This window comes from Phoca vitulina, unplaced genomic scaffold, assembly GCF_004348235.1.
Source record: "Phoca vitulina isolate PV1807 unplaced genomic scaffold, GSC_HSeal_1.0 scaffold33, whole genome shotgun sequence".
Taxonomy (NCBI): domain Eukaryota; kingdom Metazoa; phylum Chordata; class Mammalia; order Carnivora; family Phocidae; genus Phoca; species Phoca vitulina.
This window is the reverse complement of record NW_022589736.1, coordinates 18,984,944-19,006,922: the sequence shown is the minus strand read 5'-3', so window position 1 is coordinate 19,006,922 and position 21,979 is coordinate 18,984,944. Positions and strand designations below refer to the sequence as shown.

Below are 21,979 nucleotides of genomic sequence, written 5' to 3'. Positions count from 1 at the left end.
ACATCTAAGCTTCAGAGTCTTGCCATGCAAAGCCTTCTCTGTTTACTTCCATCTGTAATCTGAAACTGGTTTCTTGTTGGCGTTAAAGATCTCTCATTAGATATTTCAACATTTGCTTTCAGTATGAATCATAAATGTACATACTGAAAAAGAAAGTTCAGCATCCAATGCTTCTAAAAAACACTAAAAATACTAAGTCCTTTCATTATGAAAAACTTACAATTTAAATATAAATATTCAACATTCACTTGCTGAAGACATTCCGCGATGTCTCTTTTGAAGGTTAAGATTGTAATTCAAATATTTTTCCTCTCTCAGGAATGCATAGTTTTTGGCATTATCAACTTTCAAGAGAAATGATTTGCTTCTCCATTCATGAACCTCCCTTGATAACTGACTTATACCATCTTCTTTTCAGAAGATCCCTTAAACCCTTTGTGCACACTGAGTTGGGTATATACATTTACATTTGCTAAAAGGAACCACTCTTGTTCCTAAGAGATATGATGAGAGAGAAAACCTCAGAAACTTATTTTATAGGCTGTCCTAATAATGCTTAATCTCTCTAGGGGCACATATTCCATGCACTGCTCTTACTGTCACATTTGTAACAAGCTTAATTGTGTCCTTGCAGAAGACCCACATCGAGAACAAGATGGAAATTTATGAGTGAAAGTCATGATTTGGCTTGCAAATCTGCAATTATCTGTTTGCATATGCAAACTATACACTTAAAAATTTAATATCAAGACTTCTGGTTTCCGGTATGTCATACAAGATTAGAAGTCACTAATTCACCCAAGAGCAAGTAAAAAGATGAAGAAACTGAAAAACAACAACTCTTCTCAGAAATGACAGAAAAGTGAGATCAAACGGCTGGCCCAAACATTGGAGAGAAAGACAAGTGTATATAGAGAATCAGACTTACCTGAGCAGAAACCTACAAGCAGAAACTTTTGTGGAAACCAGTGCCAGGGTAGAGAAATAAACTGTAATTGCCAAATTACTAGAGATTTAGTGTAGGTAAGTCTAAAAGTTAAAAAATCTAAGGGGACCCAGTCTTAAGTCTTAATCCACACTTTTGTGGATTTTTCTGCCAGGAGCTCTACTGAATTTTCACAGTGAGTATTGGGGGGAAATCCCCTCATGCTTTCATCTGGAGGAAGATAAAGGAGCCATTTTGAAATATGCCAGAGGATTCTGATCTTAACAAGGACTTCCCTTAGGAGAAACTATTTTATCAGAGCCTAACCTGCTGGGGTTTTATTAGACTTTATCCTGCCTAGGGAAGGGAAATACTCAAATTCACCCCCCTCTAGCCATTCTCTTCCACCTAAAAGGGGAGGAGACAATAAGTTCACCATCTGGGAGCACCAGCTCACCAAAAGACCAAGACCCAATCAAAGAACTATAAAGTGCTTCCCCTTTCCCCATACCTTATTACTATATTATTAAAGGACTATTTACCACAGTTCCTTTTACCCAGTACATCATGTCATCCTTTCAACAAAAATAACATGAATTACGTGAAGGCAAAAAACACAGTTTGAAGAGACTGAACAACCATGACAACCAGAGTCAGATACAGCAGGAAAGTTGGCATTATCAGACCAGGAACTTAAAACAAAACAAAACTATGATTGATATGGTAAAGGCTTTAATGGGAAAAGTAGACAACATAAGCAATCAAAGATAATATAAATGGAGAGATGGAAATTCTAAGAAAGAATAAAAAAAAGATGTTAGAGATCAAAAATACTGCAAGAGAAATGAAGAATGAAGGGCTTGTTAGTAGATTAGACATGGCTGAGGAAAAACTCTTGAGTTTGAAGTTATGACAGTAGGAACTTTCAAAATTGAAAATCAGAGAGAAAAATGACTAAAAAGACCCCCCTAAAACACAATATCCAAACCATGGGGGGAAAGGTGTAATATAATACCAGAAAAAAGAAAGAGAGAAAAAAACTGAAGCAATATCAGAAGCAATAATGGCTGTGAATTTCTCCCAAATTAATGTCAGGTACCATATCACAGATGCAAGGAGCTCAAGGAATAGCAAGCAGGATAAAATTGAATCAATAATTAATAACCTGCAAAAAGGTTATTCACCAGTGAATTCAACCAAACAGGAAGAAATCATACTAATTCTCTACAATCTTTTCCAGAAGATAGAAGCAGAGGGAATACTTCCCAACTCATTCTATGAGGCCAGCAATGTCTTAATATAGAAACTAAAGGCATTATATAAAAACCACAGAGCAATATTTCTTATGAACAGAGATGCAAAACTTCTCAACAAAATATTAGCAAATCGAATCCAACAATACATTAAAAGAATTATACACCATAATCAAGTGGGATATATCCAATTATATAAGGCTGGTTCAACATTCCACAATCAATTACTGTGATCTACATTGCAACATCAACAGGCTAAAGAAGATATCAATAGATGCATAAAAAGCATTGGCAAAATTCAACACCCATTTATGATAAAAACTCCCAGCAAACTAAGAAAAGAGAGAAACTTCCTCAAAATCATCATGATCATCTGTAACAAAAAAAACCTACAGGTAACATCATGCCCAATGGTGAGAAACTAGAAAATTTACTGCTAAGATCAGGAACAAGGCGAGGATGTCCCCTCCCACAACTGTTTTTCAACATCAAATTGGAAGTCCTAGTGAGTGCAGTAAGAGAATAAAAGGAAATGAAAAGAATACCAAAAAAGGCCATCTATGTATAAAATCCAAAAGAATCATAAAAACAAACCCTCCTAGAACTAATAAGTGCTTATAGCAAGGTCGCAAGATACAAAGTTAATATACAAAAGTCAATTCTTACATATGAGGAAAATGAACAAGTGGAATTTGAATTAAAAACACATTACCATTTATATTAGCCCCCAAAACAGTGCTATACCCAAGTATAAATCTATATGAGGAAAAGTATAAAATTCTAGTAAAAGACATCAAGGAAAAACTAAATAAATCTAGAGATATTCCATGTTCATGGGCAGGAAAACTCAATATTGTTAAGATGTCAGTTCTTCTATAGATTCAACACAACCCCATTCAAAATCTCAGCAAGTTATTTCATGGATATTGGCAAATTGATTCCAGAGTTTATATGAAGAGGCAAGAGACCCAGAATGGCCACCATAATATTGAAGGAGAAGAATGAAGTTGGAGAGTTGACACTATCAGTCTTCAAGAATTACTATAAAATTATCACAACAGTGTGGAAATGGTGAAAGAACAGAGAAACAGATCAATGGAATGGAATAAAGAGGCCAGAAATAGAACCACATAAATATAGTCAACTGGTCTTTGACAAAGGAGCAAAAATAATAAAATGGAACAAAGATAGTCTTTTCAATAAATGGTGTTGGAATTATCAGACATCCACATGTTAAAAAAAAACAAAAAACAAAAAACAACCCTATAATGAATCTTTACACAGAACTTCTACCCTTCACAAAAATTAAGTCAAGATGAATCATAGGTCTAAATGGAAAACACAAAACCATGAAAATCCTAGAAGATAACAAAGGAGAAAACAGATGATCTTGGGTACAGGGATGCCTTTTTAAATATAATACCAGAGACATGATTCATGAAAGAAATAATTGATAAACTGATCTCTTTAAAATTAAATTTTCTTCTCTGTGAAAGACAATGTCAAGAAAATGAAAAGATAAACCAGAGACTGGAAAAAATTTTTGCAAAAGACACATTGATAAAAGACTGCTATCCAAAACATACAAAGAACTCTTAAAACACATAAATAAGAAACAACCCAGTTTTTAAAAAAATGGTTAAAAGACCTGAATAGACACACCTCTCCAAGGAAGGTACATAGATGGCAAATAAGCATATTAAAAGGTGTTCAACATGATATGTCACTAGCAAATTTCAAGTGAAAACAGCAATGAGATATCTCTACACAACTACTAGCATGGCCAAAATCCAAACATTGACAACACTAAATGCTGACAAGGATCTGGAGCAATAGGAACTCTCATTTATTGCTGGTGGGAATGCAAAATGGTACAATCACTTTGGAAGACATTTGGAAATCTTTTATAAAACTAGCCATATTCTTATCATATGATTCAGTGATTACACTCCTTGGTATTCTCCTAAATATATAAAAAACTTAGGTTCATACAAAAACCTGCACACGGATATTTATAGCAGCTTTATTCATAATTGCCCAAACCTGGAAGCAACCAAGATGTTCTTCAGTAAGAGAATGGATAAATGCACTGTGGTACATCCAGACAATATTATTTAGTGCTAAAAAGAAATGACCTATCAAGCCACAGAACAATGTGGAGGAAACTTAAAGCATATTACTAAGTGAAAGAAGCCAATTTCAAAAGGTATATATTGTATGATTCCAACTACATTACATCTGGAAAAGGCAAAACTACAGAGATAAAAAAAAGATTAGTGGTTTCTAGGGGTTAACAGAAAAGGAGGGATGAAGAGGCAGAATACAGAGGATTTTTAGGGCAGGGGAAATATTCTATATGATATCACAAGTGTGGTATATGTCATTTGTCAAAACGCATAGAATGTACACCACCACACATGAATCCAAACGTAAACTACAGACTTTGGCTTATAATAATGTCAATATAGTTTCATCAGTTATAATAAATGTACCTCTGTGGTGTGGGATGTTGAGAGTGGGGGAGGCATGCATATATAGGTCAGATGTTATTTGGGAATTCTCTGTACTTTCTATTCAATTTTGTCATTAACCTCAAACTGCTCTAAAAAAATATTTTTTAATTAATTTTTAATTAAAAAAATTCCATTTCCCAGTTATACTAACCACATTTCAAGGGCTTGATGGGATAGCCATACATGGGCAGTGGCCACCACTGCAGATAGTATAGACCAAAAAAAAGCTGATTATCTAAGTCACTAGATAAATTTTTTTAAAGGTTTTATTTATTTGAGAGAGAGAGAGTGAGAGAGAGAGAGAGAGAGAGAGAGAGCACGATGGGGGGAGGGGTAGAGTGAGAAGCATACTCCCTGCTGAGCAGGGAGCCCGAAGCAGAGCTCAATCCCAGGACCCTGAGATCATGATCGGAGCCAAAGTCAGATGCTTAACCGACTGAGCCACCCAGGCACCCCTGTCACTAGATAAATTAAAGAAACACTCTTAGCAGGAAGTATAGGCCCACTGGGAGAAGAATTATAATGGTTATGGATCATTTTGTATTTCTTCTGTTCCACTCACACATTCCTATTATTCTAAAAATAGAAAAAAAAAAAAAAAGGAAAGGAAGAAGGAAAAACTAAAGCATATTTTGAGTTACTGAACTGTTTAGTGGCATAGGTCAAACTAGATAGTGCCATTTCAAAGTCTTCTATTTATACTCAGGACAGAGGATTTTTTTCCAAATATTTTCCACAGTCTTATACCAGTAATATATCTAGATTTTTTGCAAATGATCATCATTGCTAGAAAGAGGCACTGGAACATCTGTATATTGTCAAATGCATGAGAAAAAAATTAGCTTTGAATATTCACTCGTCCACATATTCACGACAATGTTAATAAGGCAATCAATTAATTTTTCTTTGGATCTTTTGAAGGGTTATTTGATAATTATTCACAAATAACATGTTATCTACAAAATGATTACAAAGAGACATGTAGGAGTTTTTCCATTAAATAGGTAGGTAGATAGGTTTATTATGGTTCTTAATGACACCCACAAGTTCACACAGTGTTTGCAAAATCGAACACTCAGTCTATATGATCCTTTATACATATGCTGTCTCCAAGAAAATTTTCTGAGGAAGTCATCCATGAGATCACAACTTGCTGAAAAATTATAAATTAGAAAGACTGTTGGCCTTAATATATCCAATAAAAAGATAGCCTGATTTTTGTTTGTCTTTCTTCTCTCATCTGTCAGCTGACCAACTTACTTGTTTTAGTAAGTATTTAACCACAGAAACAATCACAGGACATTTTTGCTTTTCTCCCAGACTGTTGACAACATGAAGCCATACATAGGTTGTTTCTTCATAGAAGTGATCATCTCATGCTTTCAATAAACTTTAGATGAACTGAATTTCAAACAACCTATGTTAGTCCTAATGAGTAAACAAGATTGTATCTGGCATTCACTGTCACAGACTTCATAAATTTAACAAGGAAGTTGCTCTGCTAAAGAAAAAATCACACAAGGATCAAATTTGTCATACAGTCTTCATCCCTTCTAACTTTTGGAAAAAGTAAAGATTTCTTTTCTTTACATATTCTCATCAATGCATGTTTATCTATTCATACAACTATAATTGAGGAAGAAGAGAAAAAAATGGATAACATTGAGGCAGATTTCTGTTTCTAGTGAGTTAAAAAACAAAATGAGAGAAATGAGCTCATGTGATTAATGATGGGATTCTTCTGACTTGTAAATGTCTTTAACTTAAACAACTGTATTCACTATAATATTACATTTAAAAATTACTGCTTATGAAACATATCCTTCTGATAAATAAAAATTTGTTGCCCAGTGCCAATACCTTTTCTACTTCTGAGATGTTAAAATGCAATTAAAAATTCAGCAGTTGTATGATACAAAATCAACACAAAAATCTGCTGTGTTTCTATACACAAATAATGAACACTTTGAAAAGGAAGGATATTAAGAAAATTATTTCATCTGCAATAGCATCAAAAAGAATAAAATACTTAGGAACAAACTTAACGAAGAAGGTACAAATAAAGGGAAAGACATCCCATGTTCATGGATTGGAAGACTTAATATTGCTTGGATATCAATAGTAGGTAAAGTGATCTACAGATTTAATGCAACTCCTATCAAATTCTTAATGATTTTTTTACAGAAATAGAAAAACCTATCTTAAAATTAATTTAAAAAAATCTCAAGAGACCCTGAATAACCAAAACAATCTTGAAAAAGAACGAAGTTCAAGGTCTCACACTTTCTGGTTTCAAACTTAACCACAAAGCTACAATAATTAAGAGTGTGGTCCTGGCATAAAGCAGACATATAGACCAATAGAATACAATAAAGAGTCCAGAAATGAATTCTTGCAAACACAGGCAATTGATTTTGACAAGAGTGCCGAGAGACAATTCAGTAAGGAAAGAACAGCCCTTTCAACATGTGGAATTGGGAAAACTGGATATCCACATGCAAGAGAATGAAATTGGACTCTTACCTTACACCATATACAAAAATTCACTCACAATGGATCAGAGACCTAAATGTAAGACCTAAAACTATAAAACCTTTACAAGAAAACGTAGGCAGAAATCTTCATAACATTGGATTTGGCAATGGTTTCTTGGATATGTCATTAGAAGATCAGGGAAGAAAACATTAGAAAAAATAGCTTAAATATGATTTTACCAACATGAAAAACTTTTATGCATGAAAGGATATTATAAACAGAGTGAAAAGGGAACACATGGAATAGGAGGAAGTATCTGTAAATCACATATCTGATAAGAGGTTAATATCTAGAATATGTAAAGAACTCCTACAACTCACTCACACAAAAATCTAAACAAAATTATCAAAGGACTTGAATACACATTTTTTCCCAAAGAAAATATACAAATGGTCAATAAGCACATGAAATGATGCTAAAGAACATCACTAATCATTCAGGAAATGCAAATGAAAGCAACAATGAGATACCACTTCACATCCATTAGGATTGTTATTTTCAAAATGACAGACTATAACAAGTGTTGGTGAAGATGCAGAGATACTGGGAGGGTAAGATGATGCAGCCACTGTGAAAAACAAATAATTAAAATTAGAATTACTATGTGATTCAGCAACTCCACTTCTGGATATACACATAAAAGAATTGAAAGCAGGGACTTCAAGATCTATTTGTACACCCATGTTCATAGCAACATTAGTCACAGTAGCCAAGAGGTGAAAGCAACTCCGTGTCCACTGATGGATAAATGCATAAGCAAAATGTTGTGTGTACACACAATGGAATATTACTCAGCATTAAAAAGGAAAGAAATTCTGACACATGGTGACATTGATCAACCTTGAAGATCACATGCTAAGTAAAATGAACCAGTCACAAAAAGACCAATACTCTATGATTCCACTTAAATGAGGTACCTAGAGTAGTCAAATTCATAGAGACAGAAAGCAAACAGGTGGACGCCAGAGAGTAGGGGCAGGGATAATGGGGAGTTAGTGTTTAATGAGTATGGAGTTTCAATTTGGGAAGGTGAAAAAAGTTTTTAAATGATGGTTGTACAACAATGTGAATATACTTAATGTCATTAAATTATACACTTCAAATGGTTAAAATAGATTTCTTTTAAAGATTTTATTCATTTATTTGTCAGAGAGAGAGAGAGATCAAGCACAAGGAGGGGAGGAACAGGCAGAGGGAGAAGCAGATTCCCCGATGAGCAAGAAGCCTGATGTGGGACTCGATCCCAGGTCCAAAGGCAGACGCTTAACCAACTGAGCCACCCAGGTGTCCCTAAAATGGTAAATTTCATGTTATGTGTATCTTACCATAATAAACACCACACACACACATACACACACACACACACTCTCTCTCTCCAAGGTTTCACAATTGCTTTAACTCTTTAGCTTATTATAATATTACAATAAGCAGTATTTAATTATATCCAAGAAACTATGTGATAGGAAGAGGTGTCATTCATTGCCTGGTAAGGATTCATTATTATCACTTTGCAGTGAGAAACGTGTTACGTTTAGATCTCAAAGTCCTGGAGCATAGATATTATGGACTGAATGTTTTCTTTCCCTCAAAATTTGCATGTTGAAACCCTATGCCCCAGTGTGATGGTATTAGGAAGTGGGGCTTTCGATGAGGTCATGAGAACGAAGCCCTCCTGAATGGGATGAGTGCCCTTATCAGAGTCCTGAGAGACCTTGCTTTTCCCTGCACTCCACCATGTGAGGACACAGCAGAACAGCCATCTGCAAACCAGGAAGCAGGTCCTCACCAGATACCAAATCTGCCAGCACCTGGATCTTGGATTTCCCAGCCTCCAGAATTGTGAGAAGAAATGTTTGTTCAAGCCACCCAGTCTATGTTTTTTTAATTATAGCAGCCCAAAGGGATTAAGAAATTAACCCATAACATAGTCCATTTCTAGAGAGTTAGAATCCCTTTTTTCATAGTCTGCAGTGTGGACTACTTCAAATTTCTTTGTGATTGTCGGCTATTACATGATGGAGGGAAGTCTATGTCTCCTTTCCTTGAAGGAACCTGGCTGACTCCCTGGCTGCAATTGGTTGGGGAAGGTTGGCTATCCACAGAATGAGGTTTTAGCAGCTACAAAATCTCAGAAGGGCCCTGCTGGATTTCTCTTTCTACAATATTCTGGAAGATGAAAATTTTCTTTGGAATATTTGCTGAAAAATATTCTATCAATTCTTGCCTCTAACAATCTCCTAAGACTTTAATTCAGTTAAAGTTTGGGTGTGGTTTCAACCTAATCTATCCATTTGTTATATATTTTCTCTTTTGTTTTATTGAATTCATTCTCTTAGTCATTTCTTTTGACAGCAATGTAAAGGAGGTTAGAAGTATGTTCTATTTCATGGGCAGAAGATATGAACAGACATTTTTCCAAAGAAGACATCCAGATGGCCAACAGACACATGAAAAGATGCTCAACATCACTAATTACCAGGGAAAAGCAAATCAAAACCACAGTGAGATATCACTTCACACCTGTCAGAATGGCTAAAATAAAAAACATAAGAAACAACAAGTGTGGTAAGGATGTGAAGAAAAAGGATCACTTGTGCACCATTGGTGGGAATGTAAACTAGTATAGCCACTGTGGAAAACAGTATGGAATCCCTCAAAAAATTAAAAATAAGATTACCATATGATCAGTAATTCCACTACTGGGTATTTACCCAAAGAATATGAAAACACTAATTTGAAAAGATATATGCACCTCTATGTTTATTGCAGCATTATTTACAATAGTCAGATTATGGAAGCAACTCATCCATCCAAAGATGAATGGATGAAGACGATGTGGTCTATACATACAATGGAATATCACTCAGCTATAAAAGAGGATGAAATCTTGCCATTTGCAACACCATGGATGGATTCTCGAGGATATAATGCTGACTGAAATAAGTCAGTCAGAGAAAAATACCATATGATTTCACTCATATGTGACATTTAAGAAACAAAATGAATGAACAAAAAAAAAAAAGAGAGAGAGAGAGACAAACAAAAAACCAGACTCTTAAACAGAGAGAACAAACTGACAGTTACCGGAGGGGAAGAGAGTGGGGGATGGGTGAACTAGGTGAGAGGGATTAAAGAGCACACTTATCAAGGTGAGCACTGGATGATATATAGAATTGTTAAATCACTATATTGTACATCGGAAACTGATAGAACACTGTATGTTAATTGTAACGGAATTAAAAATTCCATGGGGGTAAAAGCAGTTGCCGGAATAATAATACTGTCTTGAAATAAAATTCACAGATTCTATATGACAAAAAAAAAGTGCATTCTATTTTAGCATCATATTTGATTACTAATAATAACACCGTCAACACAGATCACTATGTTGACTCAACAATATCCTAAAATTGGGAGATTTGTTCCCATTGACACAAGTCCTGTTTTGAATTCAAGTCTTTTTAAATTAGTAGCTCTCTTCACAAAACAACTTAATACAGCAGTTTTAATTTTCCTTTGCAAGGAAAGAAAGCAAGGACTACAGCTTTCAGTGTACCTGGGATCACCAAGGTGAAGGTACCAAAGAGGAGGCTTATCTTAAGGTTATTTTTTAAAATTCAGCATTCGATATTTTATTTAAAAATTCAAACACAGCAGGGGCACCTGAGTGGCTCAGTTGGTTAAGCATCTGCCTTCGGCTCAGGTCATGATCCCAGGGTCCTGGGATCGAGTCCTGCATTGGGCTCCTTGCTCCACAGGGAGCCTGCTTCTCCCTCTGCCTCTCTTTGACTCTCATGAATAAATAAAATCTTTTAAAAAAAATTCAAACACAGGATACTATAGACTTCTAATTTCCCGATCTTATCTTCCCAAGGGAATTTATGAAGCAGTTTACATCAGAAAATAAATGAAAATCTCTTTTGAAAACTGAGTTGTAAGACAAAGACCAAACACAATTCCGAGAGACAAGGATATTACCTGCTTTTAACTTGTATTTAATAGTTCACTTCTCCATTTTTTCCTTAGGGGAAGTGATTCAGTTAGACAAATTCTTAATTGTATAGCTCAGGAAAGAGAGTCATTAGTCATCTTTAGTATTTTCCTAAGAAATGGATAACTTTGGAAGATGTGTGTGCATGGTTTAAGAGACTGGCTAGAAGGAAAAAAGAAATACAAGGAACAAAAATACAAACATTTCTGGTAGTCAATTTTTTAAAATCACAGGGCACAACATTTATCAAAATTGGGTCTATTAGTCATTTTCTCAGTAGAAAATACCTAAGCATAGAGTTTGACTGATTTACAGAGAAAGAGAATAAAAATCTTTCAAAATTGTTGGTAAGAATGATTCATACTTCTTGCTTTTGTGAAGAAGTAATTTTGCATGTTAAATTATATTACTTTTGCTGCCTGAAATGGTTTTTAAATGCTTGTCATTTTTTTCCACAGAAAAAGAGTATTTTAAATGATGTGAGTTGCACTCCTTGATTTCAAGTACAATATTTGTTGAAAGAAAATATGTATATCAAGGTTATTTTATATGTCTTTCAAATAAAATATCTCCTTTTATGGAAGCATATTGTTTAAAGGGTATCACACCTAGGTATTGTCAAACTTCAAAGAAAAGATAGCTTACTAGTTTTTTGGAGGGAAAAAGGACTCTTTTACTAGGACCAACTTGGTGATTGTAGATTATTGACTAAATTGCATTGGATATAACTAGCTTTCTCTGAGAAAGCACGATTCCATCAAAATCAATAAATTGGAAGATAAAGAATAATGGGGAAGTGGGAATAGGATCAATATCCTAAAAGCATAGGAGTCTATTTTAGTTTAATTTTGTAGTCATGTGACTAAGAAAAGCTGAGAAGCCTTGCTAGAAAGTTGGCTGTTTTGTCAGTCAGTTTATGTTCTTTTCACCCAATTCACTATCTTGAAGCTATTAAATTCGCTGAATTAAAATAAACATAGAGAAGCCAATGGATGCTCTTCATCTGACTACTGATAATCCTATTTATTGACTGGGTTTAACACATAGATCTTACTTTTGTGTGTGTGGATTTATTTTCAAAGCAGAGGATCTTAAGTTTGGAATCAAAATATTCTTATCCTGCCTTTCACTCAAGGAAAATTATCTGGAAATTGGAGAAGCCTCCAGGCAAAATCTGGTTATGATATTACGTCAAGAAGACACTTCTTAGAGGGGACAGATACACAAGGTACTCTATGCGACTGCTCTTCAATCTTGCAGTTTCAAGATTGAATGAAATCAAGATTGAAGGAGCATTAGTAATAATCTGGAAGAGGAAGAAATGTTTTAAAAGAGCATCCCTTCAAACAAACAAACAAGCACAGAGGGAAGGGAGAAAGATCCAGAGAACTACATAGTTAGGGAGATTGGTTGAGGAGGGGGCTGGAAAGAAGGTCTATTCTCAACTAGATGGCCATGATGTACATGGAGGGGGCACCCGAGTTTCATCTCATTTTGTTTTGACGTAAACTGGTGAGCTCAACTCTTTCTTCTCTACCACCTACCTCTCAGAGTTACAACTTCTCCACTATCAGCTTGGGTGCTATCCATGTACTGGGGTCCTGGGCAGTTGTCCAGTTTTGCCAATTCTAGGGACTTCTGTAGTTCTATCTGTGGTGATAGCCTCTTGAAGTTTCTATGGGCTCGTTGTTATGGAAACAGTTTTGCAGGATATAAAACCTTAGGAAAAATGCCTAAAGGTCTGAAACTTGTTTCAGATCCAAAATAAGCCTTTCCTTGCCATAATCTCTTATATTCTTTAAAATGAGTTAATTTATTCTTTAAATAATAAATCGTATTTATCAAAAATAAAGTCTCTCTTACCCAAACTCCTGAAAAATTATACTTCCAAGGCTTGTCCTTTCCTTCTAGTTGAGAAAGTCTGTAGACTTTAGAGAAGGTGAATATGAGAAATCCTCTGGACTTTTTTAGTTCTGAGAATTTTCTTAGAAGGAACTCTCGGTTCTCCGGTAGAATGGGACCGTCCTACATAGCGGCCTTTCTTCCCAAGCACATCTACCCCAGGGTTAGTAGTTAGGGAGTAGTAGTAGGGATATGTTAGTTTTCTCTGGTTGCTGTTAACAAATGACCACTAATCTAGGGGCTTAAAACAAGACAAGTTTGTTATCTAACAGTTCTATAGGTCAGAAATCTGGCAAGGGTCTCACGGGGCTAAAATCAACGTGTCAGCAGGGCTGTGTTCCTTTTGGAGGCTCCTGGGCAGAATCTGTTTCCTTGCCTTTTCCAGCTTCTAGAGGTGGCTGGCATTCCTTGGTGACTGGCCCTCCTCCTCCATTGTCAGTCACAGTGCCACATCTTTCTGACCTTCCTTCCACCGTCACATCTCTCTCTGACTGCAGCTGGGGAAGGTTTCCCATTTTTAAGGACTCACGTGATTAGAACGTGACCACTCAGAAAATCCAGGCTAATCTCCCCATCTCAAAGTCCTAAACCTTAATCACATCTGCAAAGTCTCTTTTGATATGTAAGATAACATATTCACAGGTCCCCAAGAAGAGGACAGGGGTATCTTGGCGAAGGGAGCATCTATAGAACACATCTGCATGAAATCTTTGTAGCAAACATGGGAACACAAAAAAGATACCAAACCGATAGATCTGGTTATAAATACAATTGGGAGAAAGTGGATAGACAAGATGAATGGATTCTAACCTATTAATCCCTGGGATTATTGATTGTATCAGACACTTCTGTTCCATTACACTTCAAATACTCTATCAAGACGTCACGCCTTACCTCCTATAGACAGGGGAAGACGAAAGGATGGCCAAGATATTCTGTGCCAACAGTAAGCAGAAAAGCAGATGTGACTCTACGAACATCAGACAAAGGAAGCTTCAAGACATAGAGTTTTCTCAGAGGTAAAGAGGGATCTTCCCGCATGATATAAGTATCGATTCAATCAAGAGGACAGGCCAATCCTAAATATGCATGCATGAAATAACAGAGCTTCAACTGTGTGAAGCAAAATTGATAAAACCAAGAAAGAAATAGGGAAACCCACAAACATAGGTGTATATTGTAGCATCACTCCTAATTAACAGAACAAGTGGAGAAAAAAATCAGTATGGAATTTGAGAATATGAATAAAGCCATCAACCAGTCTGACTTAACTGACATTCACAGAACTCTACACCCAAAAATGCTGCACTCATGGACTTTCCAAACGCATATGAGGGAGGGCATTTACCAGGATGGACCATACACTGGGCCATAGAACATGCCTCAAAATATTTCAAAGGACTAAAATAATACAGAGTATATTCTCTGACAGTGAAGAAATTAAAATAACTAAGAGCTACTTATAAAAGTTACAAACATTGAGCAATTAGGCACCATATTTCCATAAGAAAAAAGTTACATGAGACATTTAAAGACATTTCAAAGGGATCTGTACTGAACACACAACAGATTAAAAGACATGGGATCCAGCAAAGCAGTGCTTAGAGGGAAATTTATAGCTTTCAATGCTTGGATTAGAAAAGAAGAAAAGATTTAAAATCAATGAGATGTCATTCCACGTCACAAAGGAAGAAAAGAAGCAGAAAATTAATGCAAGGTGAACAGAAGGAAGGGAATCATAAAAATAGCAGAAATGAGAGAAAATCCTGAAACAATGATACACCATCATTGCCAACTCTTACATTGATAGAATCTGTGCTTCCTATTCCTGCAAAGTTTAGCACTGTCAGATCACAGATCTTTGTTTTTGAGAATATACCAGGGAGCATTTCCACTGAACTTGAACCTGTGAGTACGCTTGCGCTCTTTCTGCCCATAGGTCTACCAGCAGAGACAAATGTTATGAAACTGGTGGGAGTCATTGCCACTGGCTACCATGAGGAGGTAGTGTTATGGCTACACAATGGAGGAAGGAACGTATCTAGAAACCAGGGGTTCCCTGAAGCATCTCTTGGTGCTTCCATGTCTGATGACAATGGGGAACAGGCAACCACAGGACACATGGCCCGACCAGGACAAAGCAGACCCCTCAGGGAACAGCTGGGCTGCCCTTCTAGGAAAGAAATCTGGGTCAGTCAGAGTGCTGCCTGAAAAGTGAGGAGAATCAAAGTTGGGTGCTGGAGGACAGAGATGGTTGAATATCAAATATTACCTTAAGACCACTGGGTTTGGAGCGTGTTCTGCTAACTATCACGTATTGAGTCTTTCCTGAGTTTTTGGCTGGCTCCTGCCCTGAAGGGGCTCCTCGTATTCTCTCATCTCTGACACTCAGCCACTGCTGCAGACACCATTTCCAAGGGGGTGTTGATTAGTTTTGCACAGAACTTTGCTTCAGCCCACCCTGCATTCCTCCTTCTCTTGCCCTGGGCTTCTCCAATGTGATGGCTTGGGACTGCGGTGGGAATTCCCTTGGTGCTCAAGCATGCATAACCTGAAAAGGGCGTGTGTGGGGGGTATGTTTGTGGGGCTAGCTTTGAACAATGGGAGTAGGAGCCTCCCCACACCCAGAAGGCCTTGTGTGGCGGATCGCCCATAGTGGTGGTCGACTTAACAAAAATACATCGTTTTCTTGACTTTCTGTCATTTTCTGCTCCACTCCACCTGCCCTCCATTCCTGCCCCTGGGATCACCTCCAGGGCGAACTGCCTTCCCAAATGCCTTTGTCTTAGCCTCTGCTTGGGACAAACCCATCCTAGGACACTGATCGTTATAACAGAATGAGTTTCCTCTGGCCACCCGGGCCTGCATTCATTCTTAACTTTCTTTAGAAACCATTCAGTGCCTCTGAGAGTTAGTGTGCTTGGATAAGGCAATACCACTTTGGAGAATTTAGGCTGGCAGATTTCCCTAGTGAAGCCTTTCTGCCTTGCTGACTTCATTACTAATGGCCCCATTTTTGCTCCTAGTTCTTTTTCTTCTGGGAGTTTGAAATAACATGCCCAATTTCTTTGAGATAAACAAACAAGGCAAAAATGTAGCTAATCTTTTCACATTAGCCCTGCTCAGAAGGTGCCTGGTAAATTTCCAGCATTTAGTAAATAGCCAGTGCATGAAAGTATTTCTCCCCCGCCCTTACCCTTTAGTTACTGTTATTTATTTTCTTTGCTGTTTTACAGAGTCTTGAAACCTTGTTTTCTTCCCTTTAAATGACAAAAGACTATTTTCTCTGGCACAGCCCCAGAGCCCAGCAACAGTTAAAGTTGCTGTTATGTGAAAGAGTCCTATTTGTTTAGAAGTTACTCAAAAGGCCGTGAGAGCAGGCGACCTGGATTATACGAAGTAGCCCCAGGAAACTCGAGAGTATTTTCTTTCCTGTCTTTTTGCCAGGATGCCGGCTTTTCCTTGGCCAGTAGGAATTTGCAACAAGGTCAAGATTCATTCTAGTTGGAATCTCATAGGATATCTGCCACATTTCTTACAAGTGATTGCTTACGCTAACGAAGCCGGGGGGAAACACTGAGGGGAAAATGACGTATTTAGCTTAGGGTTCTCCACGACAAACAGTTCTTGATAATGTTCTCAGGTCCATTTTGGGAGATCAGACTCTCTAACAAAGAAAAAGCATTAACTAGATAAATATACATCCATCATAATTGAAGAGAGATCCAGACTTAAAACAAAACACAAAACAAAACAAAACAAAACAAAACAACAGAATAAACTTCCAAAGAATACAGCAACTGCCCCCAACTGAGTCATAAAGAGAAAGGAATTTAGAAGCAGAAAAATGAAAATCAGGAGACTCACGAGTGAATTTGAGGACTGACATACAGACATTTTAGACAAAAGGTAGTTTGCAACATTCAGTGATGAGTGACAAGTGTTCCTTTGGAAACCACCATGCAAGGCTAGCTATCTAGATTTCTCAAACTGGAAGTCTCATAGGATCCTGTGATACTGACCTTGGCTTGAGGATTGGAGTTCAGAAGAGGTGGGCTGACCTTGCTCCCCTAGTATCATCTTTACTATCAAGATCAGGAAATTCCCTGAGTATCATAAATAATATCTAAGAACATTTCTAAACAGGGAAGTACCTTTTGGTGTTTACCTCATCTATCTTAATCTCATGAGAATTAAGAAAAACCACCAAAAAGTCAGAAGTATGTAGACTGGGGTTTAAAATGGTTGTGTTATATTTGAAGAGTCCCCTTATTGAATTCTACCTCCAGAATTCACTGTTACCTGGTTGTTTCAGTAAAGGCTCCTGCCTTTCAGATTTTTTTCCTCATGAAACATTTTTCTTCACTTAGTTCTGGGACAATAGCGAGATTCTGCCAGATCATGAGTCAATCCCAAGGGTCCTGTTCCACATATGACCTTCAAGATTGCTTATTTTACTTTTCCAATCTAACATTCATGTAATCACATATTTTACTCCATTTGGATGGGCTTTCTATTGATTTTCACTCTTCAGTATTTCTTTCATTCATTTATATCATTTTAATATGCATGATTCCAACATATGAGAAAAGATAGTTTTCGGACTTCTACCTCAACACATTCCAAATCGTACCAAGTCTAATAGAAGGTGACTTCAAAAAGACTGGTTTATTTTGCAGATTCCAGAATTTAAGAGGCAAAAAAAAAAAAAAAAAAAAGTAAAATTTCCCAGCTTTAATTCCTTCATCAGATTGGAGAGGATGAAAAGTGGTAACTGAGTTTCCATTCATGTCAGCGAGGACCTCTTTAGGAAATATATGTTGTAATGTGAGAGGCTCCATACTATCATCTTTCTCTTTTCACCAGCATGATAGAGTAAAACTTAAGTAAAACTTAAAGTAAAAAATAAGGATGAAATCATTTCTTTAAAAAATACAGCTGGTTAATTAAGTCAAACAGCTGATTAATGGCAAGTTCGGATGAACTATTTTCCAATGCGTAAACAAAATAGGTGGCTATGTTACAGCACTTTCCATTTTTCAGCTAGAAGGCTAGGCACCATATAGAGATGCAAAGCTGGAGCAGAGTGAACTGATGATCATTTTTTGGCAATTCGACAGGCTTCATTCATTCCACTGAAATTCACTGAAAGGATGTCAATATTTTCTGTATCTCAAATTATGTTTCTTCTGCCTACAACTTACTTTCTTGGATTACACAGAATATTTCCTTAGTCTTTAATATTATTAAATATATTCCTCTCTTCTCATCTATCCTTCCATTTTATGGCTTTTTCTCTGTTTTACATTTTCAGAGTTTAGAAAAACAACATGGAAAAGCCACAAAGCTTACCATTTCCACCAAGGATAAATACAAGAACATTCCCGCAGTAACTGTTAAGATCCAGTTTTGAACACACGGATCAGCTGATACTGAGAGGCCAACGTATAGTCCTATGAAGGCAGTGAGAGCACTTATAAAATTCATAAGGATGGCAATCTTAATAGGAAGTCCAGAGCTTAAGAGCACGGCAAAATCTCCTGAAATTTAAGGGAAAAAGAAAATATAATCATTGTATAAATGATGATGACTTTGCTAGAGTAATGTGCTATTAGGATGCTTCAAATTTCAGCGACTGGGACCAATTTTACAAGTTGACTGACCCGTTGATAAAACATTTTCTTATATCTCTCTAGGATTCCCATTATACCGTTAGGAAGTTACATTTCAAGAGCTGTCTTCCTTTTACTAGTCCTGAATCTAGCATATGCGGAGAGAACTGTGACATATTCTTCAGGTCCTGACACCCTGTGACATTTTCAACCTAGATAAATGCAGAATAAAGCACTTGCTGTTCTAGAGTTTTTAAACCGTTTTGCCTGGAAACTTGCCAGGCGAAATCACGTTACGTTGGCTTTTATCCTTTACTTCTGAGAGAACTCCTGTGGGGAAACAGAGAACTACTTAATATGAGATTTTAAAATCATTGCAAAAGTTGGTTAGGAAAACAAATTTTTCCTTTAGAAAACGTTTTTACTGCCTTGATGATTATAGAAAAAGATTCTCTCCACACCTTTCCTCCTAAAGAAGAATGACCTTTTGCTCTGAGAGTCTCTTTTTGGGAGATAGGGAAGGGCTGAAATTCAATAAAGAGACAGTCTGGCGACTCAGTTTCTTAGTTCTGTGGCATAACTGGTCCTAGGAATAGGTCTTTTTTTTTTTTAATATTTTATTTATTTATTTGAGAGAGACAGAGATAGTGAGAGAGAGCTCAAGCAGGAAGGAGGGGGAGAAGCAGACACCCCGTGGAGCAGGGAGCCCCATGCAGGGCTCGATCCCAGGACCCCGGGATCATGACCTGAGCCGAAGGCAGAGGCTTAACCATCTGAGCCACCCAGGCGCCCCCTAGGAATAGGTCTTAAAACATCTTTGCTGGTTTGCCACAGCCTGTCACACTCCTCTGTGGTTTTAGTATAATAGCTAAAGGCAAGGCCACAGTATACGGCACCCAGACCAGGTCCTTGGATAAACTGCTCTAAGAAGGATGCGTGATGGGTTGGTAACAGGATTTCCAGCAGGAGACACTGAACACCGGAGGCCGGGGTGGCCCAAAGGGGCAATGTAGACCTGGCTGTGGGGGGCAATGAGATTGTCCAGAGCTCCCTCTCTAGGGCACGCGTGTGCCTGGAGCCAGTCCTTGCTGTTTCTGGGCCTCTTTTGGAAATGTCTATTTTGTCTTGTCTTGTTTCCTAGGAGGCAGAATGTTAATTACAGGGCTATTAAGATTATCCAGAAAAAAGAGCCTGATGCGCATCTGCTACCAGACGCCTGTCATTTCAATTTTATGCTTGGCCTTAGACATTTTATATAAATCAAGTTGATGAAACCATGGTTTGGCTTTAATTTAAATGTGATTTTATCTCATTGGCCTGTTTGCTGACCTAATGGGGAAAGTTCCCCTCTTAATGTTTTTCCCACATTTAATATGCAGATTTTAAAGTCTTTGCCAAAGATCTTTAAAACAAGGTTTCTCTAGATGACTTTCTTCCATATAGAACTCTCCAGAGTCCAAAACGAGTAACTTCTGGCCCTGGGGAAACATCATAAAGAGTCTAAGTGAATTTTATCCCAAGGTACAGAATTTTTTTTTCTAGTTGTCTTCTTCTTGCCATTTAAATAGATTATGAATGTAAAGTATTCACCTTTCAATTGTGTGTCGGAAAAAGACGCCTACAGACCATAGCTAGAAATACACTCTGGCTTTCTCAACAAGCGGGAGACAGCCACACTACTCTGTGACTTACCCATTTCATGTGGAATTTCGTGACACAAGATTGCAAGTGTGGTGGTCGCTCCTGACTCGGATGAAGATGAGAAGGCCGCTCCTATCACGAGGCCGTCTGCAAAATTATGCAGGCTGTCCCCAACCAGTATCATTATTGCTAACAAGCTAATGGTTTTGCCTAAAGAACCAAATAAAGGTGTGAGAAGAATTAACAGGGCACCAGACATTTCATGGAACCCTTCACACACAACCAACTTCCCCATCCACCCTTGACATTCTTAAATCGCATCAAATTAAGCAACCCCGCTTTGTTTCAGCTTTTCAAATAAGTCAGGACTGGAGACCCAAATATAGTAATCGACACATTTGGCTGCAGGTCATTGTTTTCGTAATGGATCTGAATAGTAACGAGATAAATTACGTGTGGCATTCACTATTCTGTCACCTTGTTCAGCTATCCCAAAAGAAAAAAAAATAAACATAATATTGTTAGAACCTTCCAAAATACCACCAGTGACCTCTGCATGTGCATCTTTTGTAAAGCACTTTAAAATAATTTAAGACCGTCCCCGTAGGATGTCATTAAAATGAGGCTATTTTCCAAAACTGTCTCCTCTGGGTCAGACTATCCCTGGCGTTAGTCTGCCATTTTCTGCTCATTGAGTTTCCCTTTCTGGTTGGTGCTCATGGCCCTCCCCAAATATCTTGTTCACTCCCCAGCTGTGACCAGCACAGAACCATGGTCAACTCCGCCGGCCCCCAAATTAGCTTTGGTACAATTAGTTAGTGTCTTTGTCTTTCCGAAAAATAACCTTCAGTACTAGGCCAGCAGGACATTGAACAAAACAAAGAGAAGTTGTTTTCATGGGATTCCATTACATAATATACATTATCTGATTAGTGGAGACTCACTGAAATAATTAGTATCATATTTTCAATCATAATTGGATCCAAGGTTTTAATGGACAGAATTTCTGTTTTCAAAAACCTAAAACTATAATATTAGCATAACCCCCTTATGGAATTGGACAACTAATACATTCAAAAAGTACTCCTGGGATAACACTTATTAAGACAGTAAACCACCTAGAGATGCCATTTGATAGGAATAGCTATTCAAATCAATTTCCACTGTCTAAGACTTCATTAATTACTCACCCCTTATGCACTGTGTGCCTGGTGTAAGTAGTTGTTGCTGTTAGAACTGAACCCAATATTCTAATAATTATACACTCAGTAAAAATAGAAAAAGGTTACCTCCTGGTTTCTGTTATGTGGTCCAATATGACAGGGGCACTGTACTACAATACGGTTTTCTATTTTGTCCGGGGAATACAGTTTGACTCATTTCACATCTGACACCATAAAATACAGAGAAAGACATGTATCATATGACCTCACTGATATGAGGAATTCTTAATCTCAGGAAACAAACTGGTTGCTGGAGTGGTGGGGGGGTGGGAGGGATGGGATGGCTGGGTGATAGACATTGGGGAGGGTATGTGCTATGGTGAGCGCTGTGAATTGTGTAAGACTGTTGAATCACAGACCTGTACCTCTGAAACAAATAATACA

The 21,979-nt window shown here is 37.3% G+C and overlaps 1 protein-coding gene across 4 annotated transcripts in view; it reads right to left on the bottom strand.

Moving 5' to 3' along the window:
* Nucleotides 1–21,979, bottom strand: part of SLC39A12 (solute carrier family 39 member 12) — a 70,599-nt gene that overhangs the window by 5,599 nt on the left and 43,021 nt on the right. For all 4 annotated transcript variants that reach the window (XM_032425748.1, XM_032425746.1, XM_032425749.1 and 1 more), the window contains 2 exons: nucleotides 20,424–20,582; nucleotides 18,472–18,659 (listed from right to left, as the gene is read on the bottom strand). In XM_032425748.1, coding sequence (XP_032281639.1) covers nucleotides 18,472–18,659; nucleotides 20,424–20,582 — 347 coding nt within the window. The remainder of the gene's footprint in view (nucleotides 1–18,471; nucleotides 18,660–20,423; nucleotides 20,583–21,979) is intronic.